This window comes from Numida meleagris, chromosome 3 (assembly GCF_002078875.1).
Source record: "Numida meleagris isolate 19003 breed g44 Domestic line chromosome 3, NumMel1.0, whole genome shotgun sequence".
In the NCBI taxonomy this organism is placed as follows: Eukaryota; Metazoa; Chordata; class Aves; order Galliformes; family Numididae; genus Numida; species Numida meleagris.
Window position 1 is genome coordinate 2,930,693 of NC_034411.1, and position 15,620 is coordinate 2,946,312.

General features: G+C 38.5%; 1 protein-coding gene across 1 annotated transcript in view; it reads left to right on the plus strand.

Annotated features, from left to right (window-relative positions):
• The window catches only part of PSME4 (proteasome activator subunit 4), a 65,464-nt gene extending 52,774 nt beyond the window's left edge, over positions 1–12,690 (plus strand). Inside the window, exons 39-47 of the mRNA XM_021390790.1 lie at positions 80–211; positions 614–822; positions 1,127–1,212; positions 2,121–2,249; positions 2,526–2,681; positions 7,811–7,973; positions 9,084–9,217; positions 10,324–10,458; positions 11,090–12,690. Coding sequence (XP_021246465.1) covers positions 80–211; positions 614–822; positions 1,127–1,212; positions 2,121–2,249; positions 2,526–2,681; positions 7,811–7,973; positions 9,084–9,217; positions 10,324–10,458 — 1,144 coding nt within the window. The 3' untranslated portion in view covers positions 11,090–12,690. The remainder of the gene's footprint in view (positions 1–79; positions 212–613; positions 823–1,126; positions 1,213–2,120; positions 2,250–2,525; positions 2,682–7,810; positions 7,974–9,083; positions 9,218–10,323; positions 10,459–11,089) is intronic.

A 15,620-nucleotide genomic window follows, 5' to 3' on the forward strand; every position in this document is an offset into this window, starting at 1 on the left:
TTTAAAACAAGATTTTCAGGCGGCCAGAGAAGGGAGAAACAGTTTGGTGTGACTGTAAATGTCTTATTCCAATTTCTAGCCGACTTTATGTGCTACAAGGTGGCCTTGCACAGCAGGAGTGGAGAGTACCAGAGCTGCTGCACAGACTGTTAAAATACTTGGAACCTAAACTCACCCAGGTTTACAAAAATGTCCGAGAGAGAATAGGAAGGTCAGTGTTCTCTTCTGCAGTTCAATTTATTTTTTTCTTTTCATAGTATTTTGGTAACTGAGCATCTTAACAGCTACACTGAAGTGGTGGCTGTTATCTTTGTGTGTGTGAATTCTGCTGGATAGAAATTATGTTGTTGTTAACAAACTTACTTCAGAAACTTAAGCTGACTACTCCATTTTTACTTCATGTATGTGGCCTGTCAGTGACTATTTAGCCCTGCTCATTCCAATTATCCACAAAGAATGTATTTGGAGAACATTTGTTTTAAATAAGATGAGAGGAATTGTGCTTTTGATGTTCAGTACTTAATAGTTTGGCAAATTTATATAAGATCACTTTTATCTATATTCTTTGAACCATAGTCATGCTAACTGTATGTTGTTTCTTTGCCTTTCTTAGTGTTTTGACCTACATATTCATGATAGATGTTTCCTTGCCAAATACTGCTGCAACTAAGTCTCCCCGTGTCCATGAATTTACTACTCGAATACTTGAAAATCTTAAACCCCTCATGGAAGCAGATGAAGAAATTCAGAATCATGTTATGGAAGAGAATGGAGTTGGAGAGCAAGATGAGCGAACTCAGGGCATTAAACTCTTGAAAACAAGTGAGTTACTTAATGAGGTTAACAAATGGAGGTATATTAGGACATGATGACTGAGGACTGCAGATCATATAGCTGCAGTACAGAATTTCTCTTCACAGGTCTGTACTGCAACAAGGCAATAACTATTTCAGGTCTGAGGTTTAAAAGTCAACTTTAGAGGGTCAAACCTAACTGCTAGCACCAGCTCAGTGTAAAATATGACAATCTCCTGTGCTACTCTAGCAAAGAACTTGGTGTATCATTTGTTGTCAGATTATTATTATTGTTGACCTTGTTCAGTCATGACTTCTCTTTTTACAAACAGTTCTGAAGTGGTTGATGGCAAGTGCAGGACGGTCCTTCTCCACAGCTGTCACAGAGCAACTCCAGCTTTTACCCTTATTTTTCAAGGTATCTGCTTTAATTATTTCTGTATTAGTCATGTTTGATGGAAAAAATGATGCTATATATGAACTAAAGTTAGAAGGACCTTCTTATGTAAGAAGAAAACCAATAATGGCAACAGAAAACATGCGTACTAATGAGGCCCAAATGTTTTCTTATGCTAATGTACACGTGCAGTCGGTAATCTAGTCTACTAAATGGTTTCCTCAAAGTAATGACTTACAGATGAATGTCCCATATGTTTATTACTTGGGAGTGAAAAAGTGTTAAATTCATGATTATTTCTGTTCTAATCTTTATCTCTTTAAGTTTCTTCTTTTGTTCCATGACTGAGCAAATGTTTCTAGATGGTAGCACCTCTAATGCTTGTGTTATGTAATGAAGTTGTGTAGTTTGGTGCCACGTATCTGAAATAATGCAGATTTGCATGCTCAAAAGCATGTTTTGCTTTAAATAAGCGTCAGCTAATTACCCAACAGTGATGTAAATTATCACGAACAGAAGTTTATGCAAAAATGAACTTGAAATAACAATAAAGCTTTCAATTTCTGACCTACCTGTAAAATAATACATGAATTGGATTTCACACTAAAAGAATTGCTGTGGGGAACCAAAGCCTTAAAAACACCCATTTAATCCTCAAGAGTTTCAGACTAGCTTGACAGTTTAGATAAGTAGTATGTGGTGCAATAGAGAAATGCTTAACTCTCCCAGGTGCGCTTTTTCTGAGATGAACAGAGATGTCAATTTTACTTCAGAGAGGTTATTGTTGAGAACATACATTAGATTTTTTCCTAGTTTACTGTTCTCTTGTGAGATTAAACTTTTTTACTTTTTCTCAGGATCTTGCTGTTAGCAATGCTTAATTACCAACGCTAGTTTTTCCTTCCCTCCCCTTTGATCTTGTTCTACAGATTGCACCAGTGGAAAATGACAATAGCTACGATGAACTCAAAAGAGATGCAAAGATGTGTTTATCATTAATGTCTCAGGGTTTGCTGTATCCTCAGCAAGTGCCTTTGGTACTTCAGGTGCTAAAACAAGTGAGTCTGGGCAAAACAGCTCGAAGCTTCGTGTTATCTGATGCATTCTGTGGTGGCTTTTTTGTTGTTGTTTTGTTTGTTCATTATTATAAATTGTTTAAATGACAATTGTGTGATTTGGAAATTAAGTGTGAAAAAAGATTATCTGAAAAGAAAAGGTTTCTTTATTTGCAACTTACCCCAGAGGGTTTTTTTAATATTTTTGGCTTTTCATCTGGTATTTACTTTTCTTCACATTCTTGTTTCATAATATTTATTATTTATTTTTACTTGCAGACAGCAAGAAGCAATTCTTGGCATGCTAGGTATACCATATTAACCTACCTCCAGACGATGGTGTTCTACAATCTCTTCATCTTTCTCAACAATGAAGAAGCAGTCAATGACATTAGATGGCTGGTTATAAAACTCCTGGAAGATGAGCAACTTGAAGTAAGTTAAGCTGTTTAGCTTCACATTACTGGTTTCTTCACTTGGCCAAGTTTTATGAACAAAAACTACCAGCTGTAAGTTAATACAAAAGGTAGTTCTAGCTTAGCATTCTTTCTGTTTTGAAAATATATCTAGCTTTAAAGAACTTATTTCTCTCATACTCTTTAATTTTCCCTTCCAGAAAAACAGCTGTTTTAAGTGATTACAATTTCAGTTGTTCATACTCTTAAAAAGGAATTGAATATTACTTTCAGTTTTGTTTTGAGTACAGCTGAAATAGTGATGCTCTCATTTACTATAAATACTAGCATGGGTGTTGGTGTGAACTTAACTTTCAACAAGGTGAAATACCTTCCTGCTTGAAAATTCTGTAAAACCACTATTTGTTACTTCGTAGACCTGTTTCCCATTTAATCGTAGTAGCTAATTAGTGACAAACATTCATTTTACATCCCACTCATGAAAGAATTATTTCTTTGTTTGCGATTAGTGGATTTTCCTTGGTTTTGGAAAAGATGCATGCATAACAAGGCAATCTAACATATGCTGTTACTGTTCTTATATTATACAGAAAGGTAATTGTTTGCAAGGTTACTTGGCACTCCGAGGAGTTTTTTCTTAGCTTCTTGAGCTAGTAATATTTCATTGTATATAGGCAGGAGGAGATAAAATCCAAAGTCTTGGCTCTGGTACATGTGTACTATTGAAGATCCTGGAGTATTCTGGGAGCACAGCATGCTCTGAAAAGTGCCATTAGGATCAGAAGATAAAAATGGGGGGTGGGACGCAAAGGCTGCCTTGATGTGATTCATCATCTTGTTTGTCGGACTTCCAAAAGCTGGAGAAGAATCACTGAAGTATTTTATTCTGTACAACAAATGCACGGAAGTGAAGGCTCGTATTAAATTAAGTGAGTTTAAGAATGTTTGATTATGTTCAAGCTCAGTGAAGAATCTTTATTGTTAACCTCCAATCTGCTCAACGTGCCTTGCAGCATCGTTTTCACTGTCGTTTTGTTTGCATTGTTAGCAATATCAAGGAAGTCCTTCTTTGGATTGCTTGGGTGCTTTCTTCTTTCTCGAAGAAGATAGTGAAGTATGATACCTTTCTGCCAAAACAAAAATCCTGTTGTAGTTCTTCATAGAATCATAGAATGGCTTGGGTTGGAAGGGACCTCAAGGATCATCAAGCTGCACCCCCCCGCCACAGGCAGGGCCTCCAACCTCCACATCTAATACTAAACCAGGCTGCCCAGGGCCCCATCCAACCTGGCCTTGAACACCTCCAGGGACGGGGCATCCACAACCTCTCTGGGCAGCCTGTTCCAGCACATCACTGCTCTCTTGGTTTTAAAAAAAAAAAAAAAAAAAAACAACTTCCCCCTGATATCCAACCTAAATCTTCCCTCCTTCAACTTAAAACCATTTCCCCTTGTCCTGCCATTATCTACCCTTGTAAAGAGTTGACTCCCCTGCTGTTTTTGTAGGCTCCCTTTAGCTACTGGAAGGCTGCAATGAGGTCACCATGCGGCCTTCTCCAGGCTGAACAAGCCCAGCTTCCTCAGCCTGTCTTCATAGTGGTGGTGCTCCAGCCCTGTTCTTGTAGTTCTTCCTGAAGTTACATTAAAAGCAGCAGTTATACCTGAGATGTGAAGCTTGTTTTTGTGAACAGGGAATTGGAAATAACTTGAATATATGAATTAATATTTATGGTCAAAAATGTTTGACACAAAAAGAACAGCACTTAGACTATTCTGAAAGGTTGAGGGAAACTGGGCTTGTTTAGCTTGGATAAGAGAAGGCTCCAGGGAGACCTCATTGTGGCCTTCCAATGCTTGAATGGAGCGTATCAACAGGAGGGAGAACGATTGCTTATGAGGATGGATAGCGATACAGCAAGGGGGAATGGTTTTAAACTGAGACGGGAGATGTAGGTTAGATATCAGGAGGAAGTTTTTCACACAGAGGGTGGTGACGCACGGAACAGGTTGCCCAAGGAGGTTGTGGATGCCCCGTCCCTGGAGGCATTCAAGGCCAGGCTGGACGTGGCTCTGGGCAGCCTGGTCTGGTGGTTGGCGACCCTGCACTCAGCATGGGGGTTGAAACTCGATCTTTGAGGTCCTTTTCAACCCAGGCCATTCTATGATTCTATTCATTCAGTCATGCCAGTATTAATCTTAAGATGATCTCTCATGTCTTTCATGTCATTATTTGTTCTAGTGAAAGCAAAGCCTGGAAATCCTAACTAAGTTGTTGCCTGCAAGTTAGAACGCTTACTTCATAATCTTACATAATTTTGAAAAACACCTTTTATTTATTGTAATGCACTTCAGCTATTTTAAATGTACACAATTATTCTTCTGCACTACAGAGGTGCAAATCAAAAGCTTTACCTCTGTTCATAACCACTTATAATCACATTGCTACTATGGAAGCTTGAACGTTTCTATGAAAAAAAATCTTGTTTATTTTTGAAAATAATTGACAAGATGAAGTATTTTGCAAAGGAACTCGTGTTTATTGAGAATTCTCTGATGCTGGGTTTTGAACATGAGTATCATTTCAGTAGAACCCCTAGCTTTAGCTAGTGTTGGGTGTCTTTACCCCGGTTTTCGTTTGTAAAAATGATTACAAAAGACTTTGGCAAATGGCAGGGACCACAACGAATATCAGATAGCAGTGTGGCTATTCAAATGCAGCTTCCATGCCTCCAGCTTCACACAGGTCTCCAGAATCAAAGGATGCTGTATTGTGGGAAAGCTATCTTCTTAAAGGGAAGGGAGAATCATGAACCTAGTTGGAGTCATGTGACTGAAAAAAACTTGATGTGATCTTTCAGCTAGGCAAGGGGAAAGAATATACACTCCAGAAAAATCATGTCTCTTTGTACAGAAGTATAACCACTGCTGAATATATGTCTAATTTTCACATCACCATAATATCGTAATCATCATATCAGATAGAGCAGCAGGAATGATTTGCAGTTCTATTTACTCAGTCAGAAGTAAAGGAAAAGTGACTGTATTCAACCTGAGGTTATGTTTCAAGGGATAACCAAGTTGATATGAAGGCATTTTTGTACAGTTTTGAATTTGCTCTAGGGAGTTGTATGGATAGATGTTTCATTTGTACTTTTAAAAATCACTGTACTGAACACATAGTGTTCATATGGCTTGATAAGCACTTCTCTTATTGCACTGCAATATATCAGTAACTGCACGGAATATATCCATGTGTAAGTAGTCTTCTGCATGTATTACACTTAAGTTTGCTTGTGTTGTTGGGTGATGTTTGTCTTGTTTCTGTTACCTTTTGTTCTGATATTGTCATGATTTCGTAGCTCTTGGTCAGTCAGTTCTGAACAACTACAAAAAAAATTATTCTGCTACTCTTTCATAGCTTTTGCATTCAGTGAATCATTGTGCAAGTATGATGATCTGTAAATTATTTCGATGTGATGCATGATTAGCTTTTTAATAGGATTTTCAAAGCTTTGCTTCTGGGTGCTCCTTGCAACAAACCATTCATTTTATTTAGATTATTAATTTAGAAATGAAAATGGTTCTAATACAGCAAATAACGATGTAAATGAATACAGTTCACTTGGGAGCTTGTTCACTTTACAGCCAAGCTTCTGCCTATTTTGGGTCTTGCATTAGCACTTCATGTTTCATTTAATAGCCTAGTTCTTAAGAGACTCACAAATTGCTGTTAAACAATACTGGCAGACTTTCAGTTCGTATTTCTTTATGCTATTAACAAAGGAAATCATGGTTGAATAATACGTCGTAGAAATTTAAATGGAATGAAGTCTCAAGAGCTTATTGTTAACTTACTGTGTTTAATTATTGTAGCACTTGCAGCTATACTTACTGCTTTGTGGAGGTTCAGAACATTGTGTTCAATGATGTAATTAATTATAATCTGCTGCACTGGATTCGGAGCATTACTAGATGTTTGTACTTCAGATAGACAAATGTTCTGTTTGCAGTTACTTGTAACAGTGTGTACTTAACAGTAAATCAGGCTACAGCTATCAGTATTTCAGCAAGTCGACTGGGTTTTCAGGTTGCTAGATGTTAGAAGGATTTTGTCAGCCTGCAGTCATTTAAAGTGGAAGTGAGTTTGAGGGAATCCAATGGTCTTGTGGTTCAAAAATGTTATGCTTCGGTCAGATTTGAGTGAATGAGGTGAATTGGTAATACTAATGGCTTGAAAGCAGGTGATTGAGTCGTCTGTACTTGTAATCTGCTAGCAGTGTAGAGGGAATGAAAAAAGAGATCTGTGTTTTGAATGGATTGGCCAGCAGGTGAAAATTATGTTAGGTTTTGTTCCTTTGGGTTTCAGTGTTAGAGGAATATTTGTCCGAGCAGTGATTCCATTTTTATTCCAGTAGCAAAATAAAATACAAAAGAACTGCTACCCAGTAAGCAGTGCTGGAGCATTGAAGAACTGAATTGTTGACTGCGAACCACTGAATCTTAGTTGTTGATTATTAACCCTAGTGCCTGTAATTTCTCAAAGAATTGTTATGTTATCCAAGCTGATTCTGTACTACCTGTGACATTTTGTAAATATACTTCGTACCTTCTCTTGGGAAAATTCTTCTGCTTTTGTCAATTCTGATGTCTTCACATACATTTGAGGGGTGGGAGGAAGAATGTTTTTGAATCAAGTATACCTTTTTAGGTTTTTTTTCCCACTTGGTAAAACTAACGATACAGAGACTATTAAAATTTTTGTATAGCAGGTTATTTGGGATGGCTCATCTTGTTTTCATTCCAAGTATTTTCACACTATCTAAGGTTAACCTAGTCTGTGATGGGTATTTCTTGACAGTGAAGTTAAATTGCATTATTTGCTCGAGTAGTAGATCACGTTCTGACAAATGTAAAGGTAGTTCTGTATTGCAAGAGAGTGATGTTTGTTAATTTTCTAAAGAGCTTCGTATTTAAGTAGTAGCAGTATATGATCTATGAGATAACAGAATAAAAATGTTAAGACTTTCCCTGTCAAAGACTGGTGACTTGGCCTAACTGGATGTGCTTGAAAGTGTGGTAGTAATAAATATTTGTTTCTTGCTGTGCATGTTTGCTTAGTAATTGTGGTATGTACTGTCTCTGGTTGTAGGTGAGAGAAATGGCTGCTACCACACTAAGTGGTCTTTTACAGTGCAATTTTCTCACTATGGATGGTCCCATGCAGACCCACTTTGAACAGCTGTGCAAGATGAGGTTACCGAAAAAACGGAAGCGAGACCTGGGTTCGGTTATGGATACAATTCCTTCTGGTGGTAAGAAAATGGCTTTGGAGACTAAAACCATGCATTTTTGGAGCAGGTTAAGATAAATAAATATCTCCTGCAATCCTTAAGTGTTTATTCTGCAAGCACTCAAATGGAATCGGATTTATCCTGTGGTTAAGTATATAGAAATTAAACATCGACGTAGAGAAACATCAGGTGGTTGTCCATGCAGATAGAAATCAGAACTAAGCATCTGATACCCATAGTAGGCAATCACTTGTCCCTTGCATACCTTGTTCTACCATTTCTATGTGTGGTATAGTTCAGTCAGGCCTTCTGAGGTGCTTTGAGAGTGTGATTTATATTATGAATAAGAATACTACTACTACTACAAAAAAATATATGATGTATTCCTGGGTTAAATTAACCCACTTCTTCTCCCAGAATTAAGGCTTGAGATTGCTCCATTGCTACTTTACATAGTTAAGATGATGAGGGGTAGCTATTTCCTCAGTAAAGAAAATTCCATAGCTGCTACAACATAATTTCATACCTCACCCAACTTAGGTTTTCTTTGTTATTGTGTTCTTTATTAGGGACTTCGCTTTCTGACCAAGTGTTTAGTGTGTCTGGTCACATTCCCTTAACCCAGGACTGTGTTTCCAAGTCATCATGTAGTTCTGTTGCTGGAGAGAACATTCTTTTAACACAGGAACAGGGAACAGTGGAGCTACTGCTCATGAGTAATTCACTGTATATACTGTTTACATTCTTTATGCAAAGGACCTAAAATAGCTTAGATTCTTGGGAGGAAAAAGAAGCTCATTTGAAATGTTTATAAAATATACATCTGTTGCTAGTTATCTTTTTATACAATTCTAATTGTATTATAACAATTACACAATTGTTATTCCATTCACAATTAAAAATGTAGGAAAGCAGAAGAAATGTGGAGATCCACAGACTTCTGTGGATTTGAATATATGATCCGTAAAATGATTTGCTTTTCTGCAGAGATCTTTGTACTGTGGCAGTGCTGGTGGTGTCCTTTTGTTTCTTCCCCCACACCCCCTCCAAAGAAAAAAGCTTTCATTTTGTCTGCGTCATCGAGTCATGTCTTGGATAATATAAATGTAAATGAACGTTCTGTGATTGCAGACTTGGTTAAGCGCCATGCTGGTGTGCTAGGACTTAGCGCGTGTATTTTGTCAAGTCCGTATGACGTACCCACCTGGATGCCACAGCTCTTAATGGACCTCAGTGCCCATCTTAATGATCCTCAGCCGATTGAGGTAAAAATTCTTAGTCTGTGTTTCTCTATAATGTAGCACATCTGAAAAATGTTTGACTAAAGTTCTCCTTTCCTTATTTAAAAAAAAAAAAAGCTATTAAGAAACTTTCTGCTGCTTTTTAAGATGCATTTCCTAGAAAATTCATCAAATGTATGTGCTTTTTTTATTCATTATTACATGTAAATCACTGCATCCCCTTACTATTTTACTCTGCGTGTTTTGGACAATGCTCTCATGGGTTGATTTTTTGGGTAGTCCTATGTGGAAAGAGGAGTTGACTTCATGGTCCTTGTGGGTTCATTCCATCTTGGGCAATTCCATGATTTCAGTTCTTGCTTTCAAACAAAGTATAAACAGCTGCAAGTGCTGTATCTGTGAGGAAATGATTTTTAATTTAAAAAGTCACTTTTGTGTATACGTACAAAGATAGAATTGATATTTCCTAGATCCTCCTCCAAATCTATTCAACCAGAACAACAACAAAACCTTGTTATAACAAGGTTTTATAAGCAGCTCTAGAAATGAGTTTTTAATGAAATAGTTACTGATTTTACTCTGTATATTTGATTTTCTTGACTTTTTCTATGCTAACCATGAGCTTACTGCTGAAGAATTCCTTAAATTTAACCAGATTTACTATGATGTGTTTTCCTGAATCAGCAAACTGAATTGATTGGACTCAAAATGATTTAATAACAATCTTAATTATTAACAGAAGATATTCTGATTTTTTTCTATGCACCTTATGTATTAGACTCATCTACTCTTTCTTGTGTTTTGAAATGAGCCATTGCTTTGAAAAACTCAAGGAACAAGGGGAAAAAAAACGTTTCACTTGTACTTCAGATGAATCTTTTTTTTTTTCAAATTCAAAACTGAATGTCAGTCTATTTTATAAGAATATTAGAACTATGACACTGGTCAAAAGACTATAACTAGAACTGGTAAAAAATAAAATACTGTGTTCTTGAGAGCCATCCTGGTTTTTGTGGCTGCTCGAACGCTTCTCTATTCAGCAGTTAATTTTTGCTATTTTTAAAACTAGTCTTGCCACAGAGCTTAAATCTATAACTGGTACAAATGAGTGCTGATTGATTGTTATGCAGATGACTGTGAAAAAAACACTCTCAAATTTCCGGAGGACCCATCATGACAACTGGCAGGAGCATAAACAGCAGTTCACAGATGACCAGCTACTAGTGCTTACAGACCTCTTGGTTTCACCATGCTATTATGCATAGGTAGGTAAGATTGTTTCTGTCAGCCTATGTCAAAAAATATCAGTCTTCTGAAATCTACTCTTGCTTGCCAGTCTAGTGTGTTGTAGGAAGTAAACCATAAACCACTGGGAAAATTGTTTTGCCAGATGTAAGTCCCTTGCCCTTCCAGTGGTAACTGTTGTTGTCCATTTTCTTGTCATGTCCCTATATTAGCCTAGTGTTCTGGTAGGACATGCACACTTGTCTTGAATACAGACATTCCCTCTCACCATTTTTTGCCAGTTGCTTGTCTTTTAAATGCCTGGCAGTTTATCACTAAAGCAAGGTGCTTGCTGCTTTGTTCTTCTGATGCCTCTGAGGACCTGAACCTGTCACCCAGCAGAGTTTATCATCTGGGTCTTGTGATGGGGAACAACTGCTACCAAACTGCTCCCTCTTCCACAATCTGGCTTTGCTACCAGGTCTCTTCATACAGACATGTCCAGGGAGAGTGAATCTGTTTCTGGACTTCCACTTTAAGCTGTAGGATTCTGAGCTCTACTGTATTGTGATGTCTTGTGACACTATTCAAAGATAAATTAAAATTTCAGTTTCATTTTCATCTGTGATGATAGCATGAAGCAATAATTGTTTTGAATTATTTTTGTTTCAGATTTCTCCTGGAAAAATGGCTGTGTTGGAGCCTTTCTGCAAAATAAAGGATACTCAAAGAAATTGGAAAAAAAAATTGTTGAAGCTTTGTGTTGGAAATCCTGATGCCTAATCAAAACCACTTTTAAATGCAAATGTAAGGGCCTGGTTCTATTCAAGAGAATTTCACCTCCCCAAGGAGTAGCTGCGGGAGTCCCAGAGTCTCCCTGTGACTGCGCTCACAGATCCTGATTGTGAGTTTATTGCAAGACCCTTGCCACTGGCCTGCGTTACATATCACTCTTGTTTCTGCTTTATTGCACACAGTGACTTACACAGCACATTTCTTGCCCTCTTGTTCTCACCCTTCTTCCCAGCTGTTTCCTGACATCAAAGATATGCAGAACCAGAGAGTGCTGCAAATCAGAATATTCTCAGTGAAGCTCTCCAGTTCTGTTGATGCATCTTGTAATCTAGTCAACATAAAAGACCAGGAACCTATCTTTCTCAGAGCTTATTTTTCACTACTCAGATTTGAGTGCCCACCAGGTGAAGGGCTCTGTATCATTCAATCCACCTCAGGACAGGATTGCCTTTTTCTATCTTGTTGACATGTAAATAGCTGGTCTTGTCTGTGCAGTATAGATTATGGCAGGACAAAATGGGGAAGTGAAAGCTCTTACTGCCTGGCCAGGTCTTCGTAGATAGCTTGACCACATGTGGCATAAAAATCCGTGATTATCTGCATATTTTTAAGGATTGAAAGACTCTGGGTGGTTCTGCATAATTATGGTATGAAGTTGTGGACTGCAAAGCAATGGTTGAATTTACAGAATGAGTTGTATGCGCAGTGTGAAAAGGCACTGAATGGCTGACTATTTTTAACAGTGTGTGCTCATAAAGATTGTCACTATTTGAGCAAGCGTACCTTGTTCAAAGATTGTGGAAGCTCTGTATTTTTTTTTTTTTGCCTGCAGCTTTGTTCAGAGACTATCTATTGGCTATTTAACAACATGTTTAATATGTGTTACATAGTTGTAAAAGACTGTATAAATTGTAGAGGCATTGCATTGACAAAACATTGTACAGTTTGCAACCTTTTACATAATACCATTGTGAGATTAATTTGTAAAGATTCATACTTAGATGTTAATAATGCAGTAGTTCTGGCTTTTGTATCAAATCAAATGCCATTATTAGTTTTCTAAATTATTTTTCTTTAACAGTATCTCTTCATGTCTAAGAGGCAGAGGTTTTGTTTCAGTTTTCTTGTATCTCATTATTACTGTGTCTCACTCAGATTTTAATGAACATTCGTGGCCATCTCTAAATGCTGACATCACACGTTCTGATGTGATAAGCTCATAGAATGTGAGGTACATTGAAATAATGCGTAAGCTGGTGTGTTTCAACTTTCATGCAACCGTACAGGAGCACAGATACATTTCGAGTGATCTACCTGCTGAGTGTGTGACTCATTCCAAACTTCAAAGCACAGCAGTGTTCCTGGTGCAGTATTTAATGAGTGTCAGCACACAGATGTAACCACTGTATAGCGTAGTGCCAAAATTATTATTTCAATTGTGTACGTAGTTTATGACTCAATAAATGGATTGTTTGTAACATCTGGTTTTTTTGTGTGTGTGTTTCCAAAGCGGAAATCTCTTATTTTGAGAATGACTTCAAGTTGTTTACTGTGCTTTTGAGCTTTTTTGTATGAGATGTATGTTTATAGTGGAACTTAGCAGTGAGTTATGGCAACGTTAAGGATTAAAGATCTAGTTCTCATTCCTGGGAAAAAAGCTTTTGTATTTTTACATGAAAGCACCCCGTACCTGGTGAGACTTCAAAAACGAACGACCAACCAACTTGAGATGTACACTTAAAATTGGAGAAACAAGTTTGAAGTGGAAGAAATAAAAATAATAGAACTCATTTGCTGCAAAGGACGATGTTTAAAGTATGTGTTGGCTGATTAACTAATTAGTACCATAGCAGACATCACGAGCTCGTCTGTTCATGTGAAAATGTGCTGGAATCACAGAATAATGCTAATTTTGATGAAAAAGAAAGTGATCGAGTAGGGAAATAAGCTATGCTTTTGGGTGGCACAGGTGGTACCAAGACTCACCATTGGTGGGCTGTGTCAATAACAAGCTAAGCTATGTATTGATTAAAAAAAAAATAGGAAAAGGGATTAACATTCTATCTGATATGGTACACTATGACTTGTAATCCTTTTATGCCGAGGTATATGCCCTGTTATCCTTTTTACTTCTTTACCAGGCTGCTGGGACTCCTATCCTTGGTACTCAGGGATGATGGCTCTCCTGTCAGTTTTTCTGTTAGGGATTCCCAGCATCCCATCCATACTCTCCGCTCAGTCTTGCACTTTCTCTCACAGCTTCAGCCTTCGTGGAATCCTGCAGCAGAAACTCAGCTTTCTTTTTCTACCATGCTGTGGAAGACGTAATAGCCTGGTAAGATGAAGGGGAAAAAAAGTTCATAGAATGTTTTACTGACCACTGTCCTTGCAAGATTTTAGCATAAATTAGTTGATAACTCCCAGCAGGGTGAGTTTTACATTCTCGCTGGCACTGTGCCAGTAACTGGAAAGCAACACCTCTCCATTCCCCACCACAACATAGAACCATTAAGGTTGAAGAAGCCCTCTAAGATCATCTATTCCAACCATCAGCCCATCAAATATTTTCTATACAGTCATGTTGTACATGCTTTGGGGAATGAGATCCCCAGTAAGGAGGGAAAAGTTAACTTAAACCTGGCCTTAGACCTCCAGGTTCTCCACAGGCTAGAGATGACCGTGCTCTGGTGAAGAGGTTTAGGGGGGTTACCCCAACATGGCACGTCAGGCACTAGGGCAGCGGTAATTTCAGTCTACTGCAAAGAAGCAGTGGTTTGATTGCAGGAAAAAAAAATAAATTGTGAGAAAGATGCAGAATATTGTTAAGATGTTTAAGGCAATGTGCACAAATAACATGCAAGCTGCAGTTGATTTGCACTGATATTTTTTTTTATCTCTCCCTGTCAACAGATGCCTCTGTTGCTATTAAAAGATATTTAGAAGGAAAATCTCATGAGCTGATGTGAGAAGGTTGCTACCCTCTCCCTCGGAAGGAGAAAATACCTCTTAGTAAGGCAGTCTTAAGTCAGGAGTTCTCTCAGCACAGAAGAAGGCTCAGATGGTTGCCTGCAAAGGTTGCTAGCAAAATCATGTGTGATTTCGGATGGATTACAGCACAGTGCTTAGGGGAATTAGCTGCATCCTAACAGAAGCAGGCTGTCCAAAATGAGAGATTTTCAAAATCTAGAAACGTGTTTGAATTGGTTTAAGGAGGGGTGTGAGAGTACTGTAAAGAAAGAGTTAATATTCTAGTACCTTGTGTAAGATGTTGCAGAAGTTGTTGATCTGGTGATTGCTGCTTTGCAAAACCTAGGCTGATTTCTTCCACTGCTCTTTTCCCTTGCTCCAAACTCTGGCAGCCTATTTGAAAGGGCCAGGCCAGTGAGACGTTTTGCTGAGCAAAAGGGACTGCACAGTATTTCATGTTCCCGTGGAGATCTTTCTGCCTCAGTTCATCCCTTGTTCCCTGAGTGAAAACTCGTGTTCCAGTGACCTCTTGTGCTTGCTGCCTCCTGCAGCCTAGCTGGGCACTCAGCTGAATGCACGCCCCTGAGCGCAGCATTTCACAGTGCGCGTCGCCAGTCTAATGTAGGCAGTAGGCATAATGTGAAACTAAGGTAGAAGTTCTTACATGGTGTCTTGCTTCCAACTAAGTGCAGCCTGTTACCTGCTCTGAAAGGATGTGCATGTCGTGTGCGCATTAGTTTCACTTACAGAGAACAATCATCTCAGTTTCCTCAGCATTAATCACTTTGAAGTAATTGATGCTTGCATTAGGCTGACATTTGTCAGCCTTGTTTAATTATACAGTTCAACACACTCTGGTGCTTGTGAATTAAAAAACTCAAGCAGGGGCATTCTAGCTCATCCGTGGAAAACCCCATACTCATCACCCACAGAACTGAAGAACAAAAATACAAGCAAGAGTGAAAACAGAAGTGGTGGCCAAGCTGGAAGGCTTGAAGCCACAGAAAGCCATGCACATGATGTTCTGGGTTTGGGACCTCGTCCAATCCTATATGCAGCCACTGAAGACCACAAATGCAAAATGCCCCTGACCTAAGTGCCCGGGTCGCAGCCTGCTCCCATACTGCTGGCCTTCCCTCTGGCAGACTGCCATAGCAAAGCGGGGATGATTGCTAGCTGGAGGTGATCCTTAGCATGCAAGGCTCGTCAGCCTGGCTGCTGTTGTGAGTCACAGGTTTACTGAAAGAAATTGCTTTTAGTTTTAGAAGGAAATGTGTTGAAAAATAAACTACTGAGTAGTACTGACAAGCTTTCAGATGTCAACGTAATGCTCTTGACACTGTCTTGAGACTTCTGCAAAGCACTGCCGTGCTTCTGCAGGACTGCTGTGGGTAGAGGCAGACTATTAACATGACAGACTCACTCGTATGTATAAGTCTAT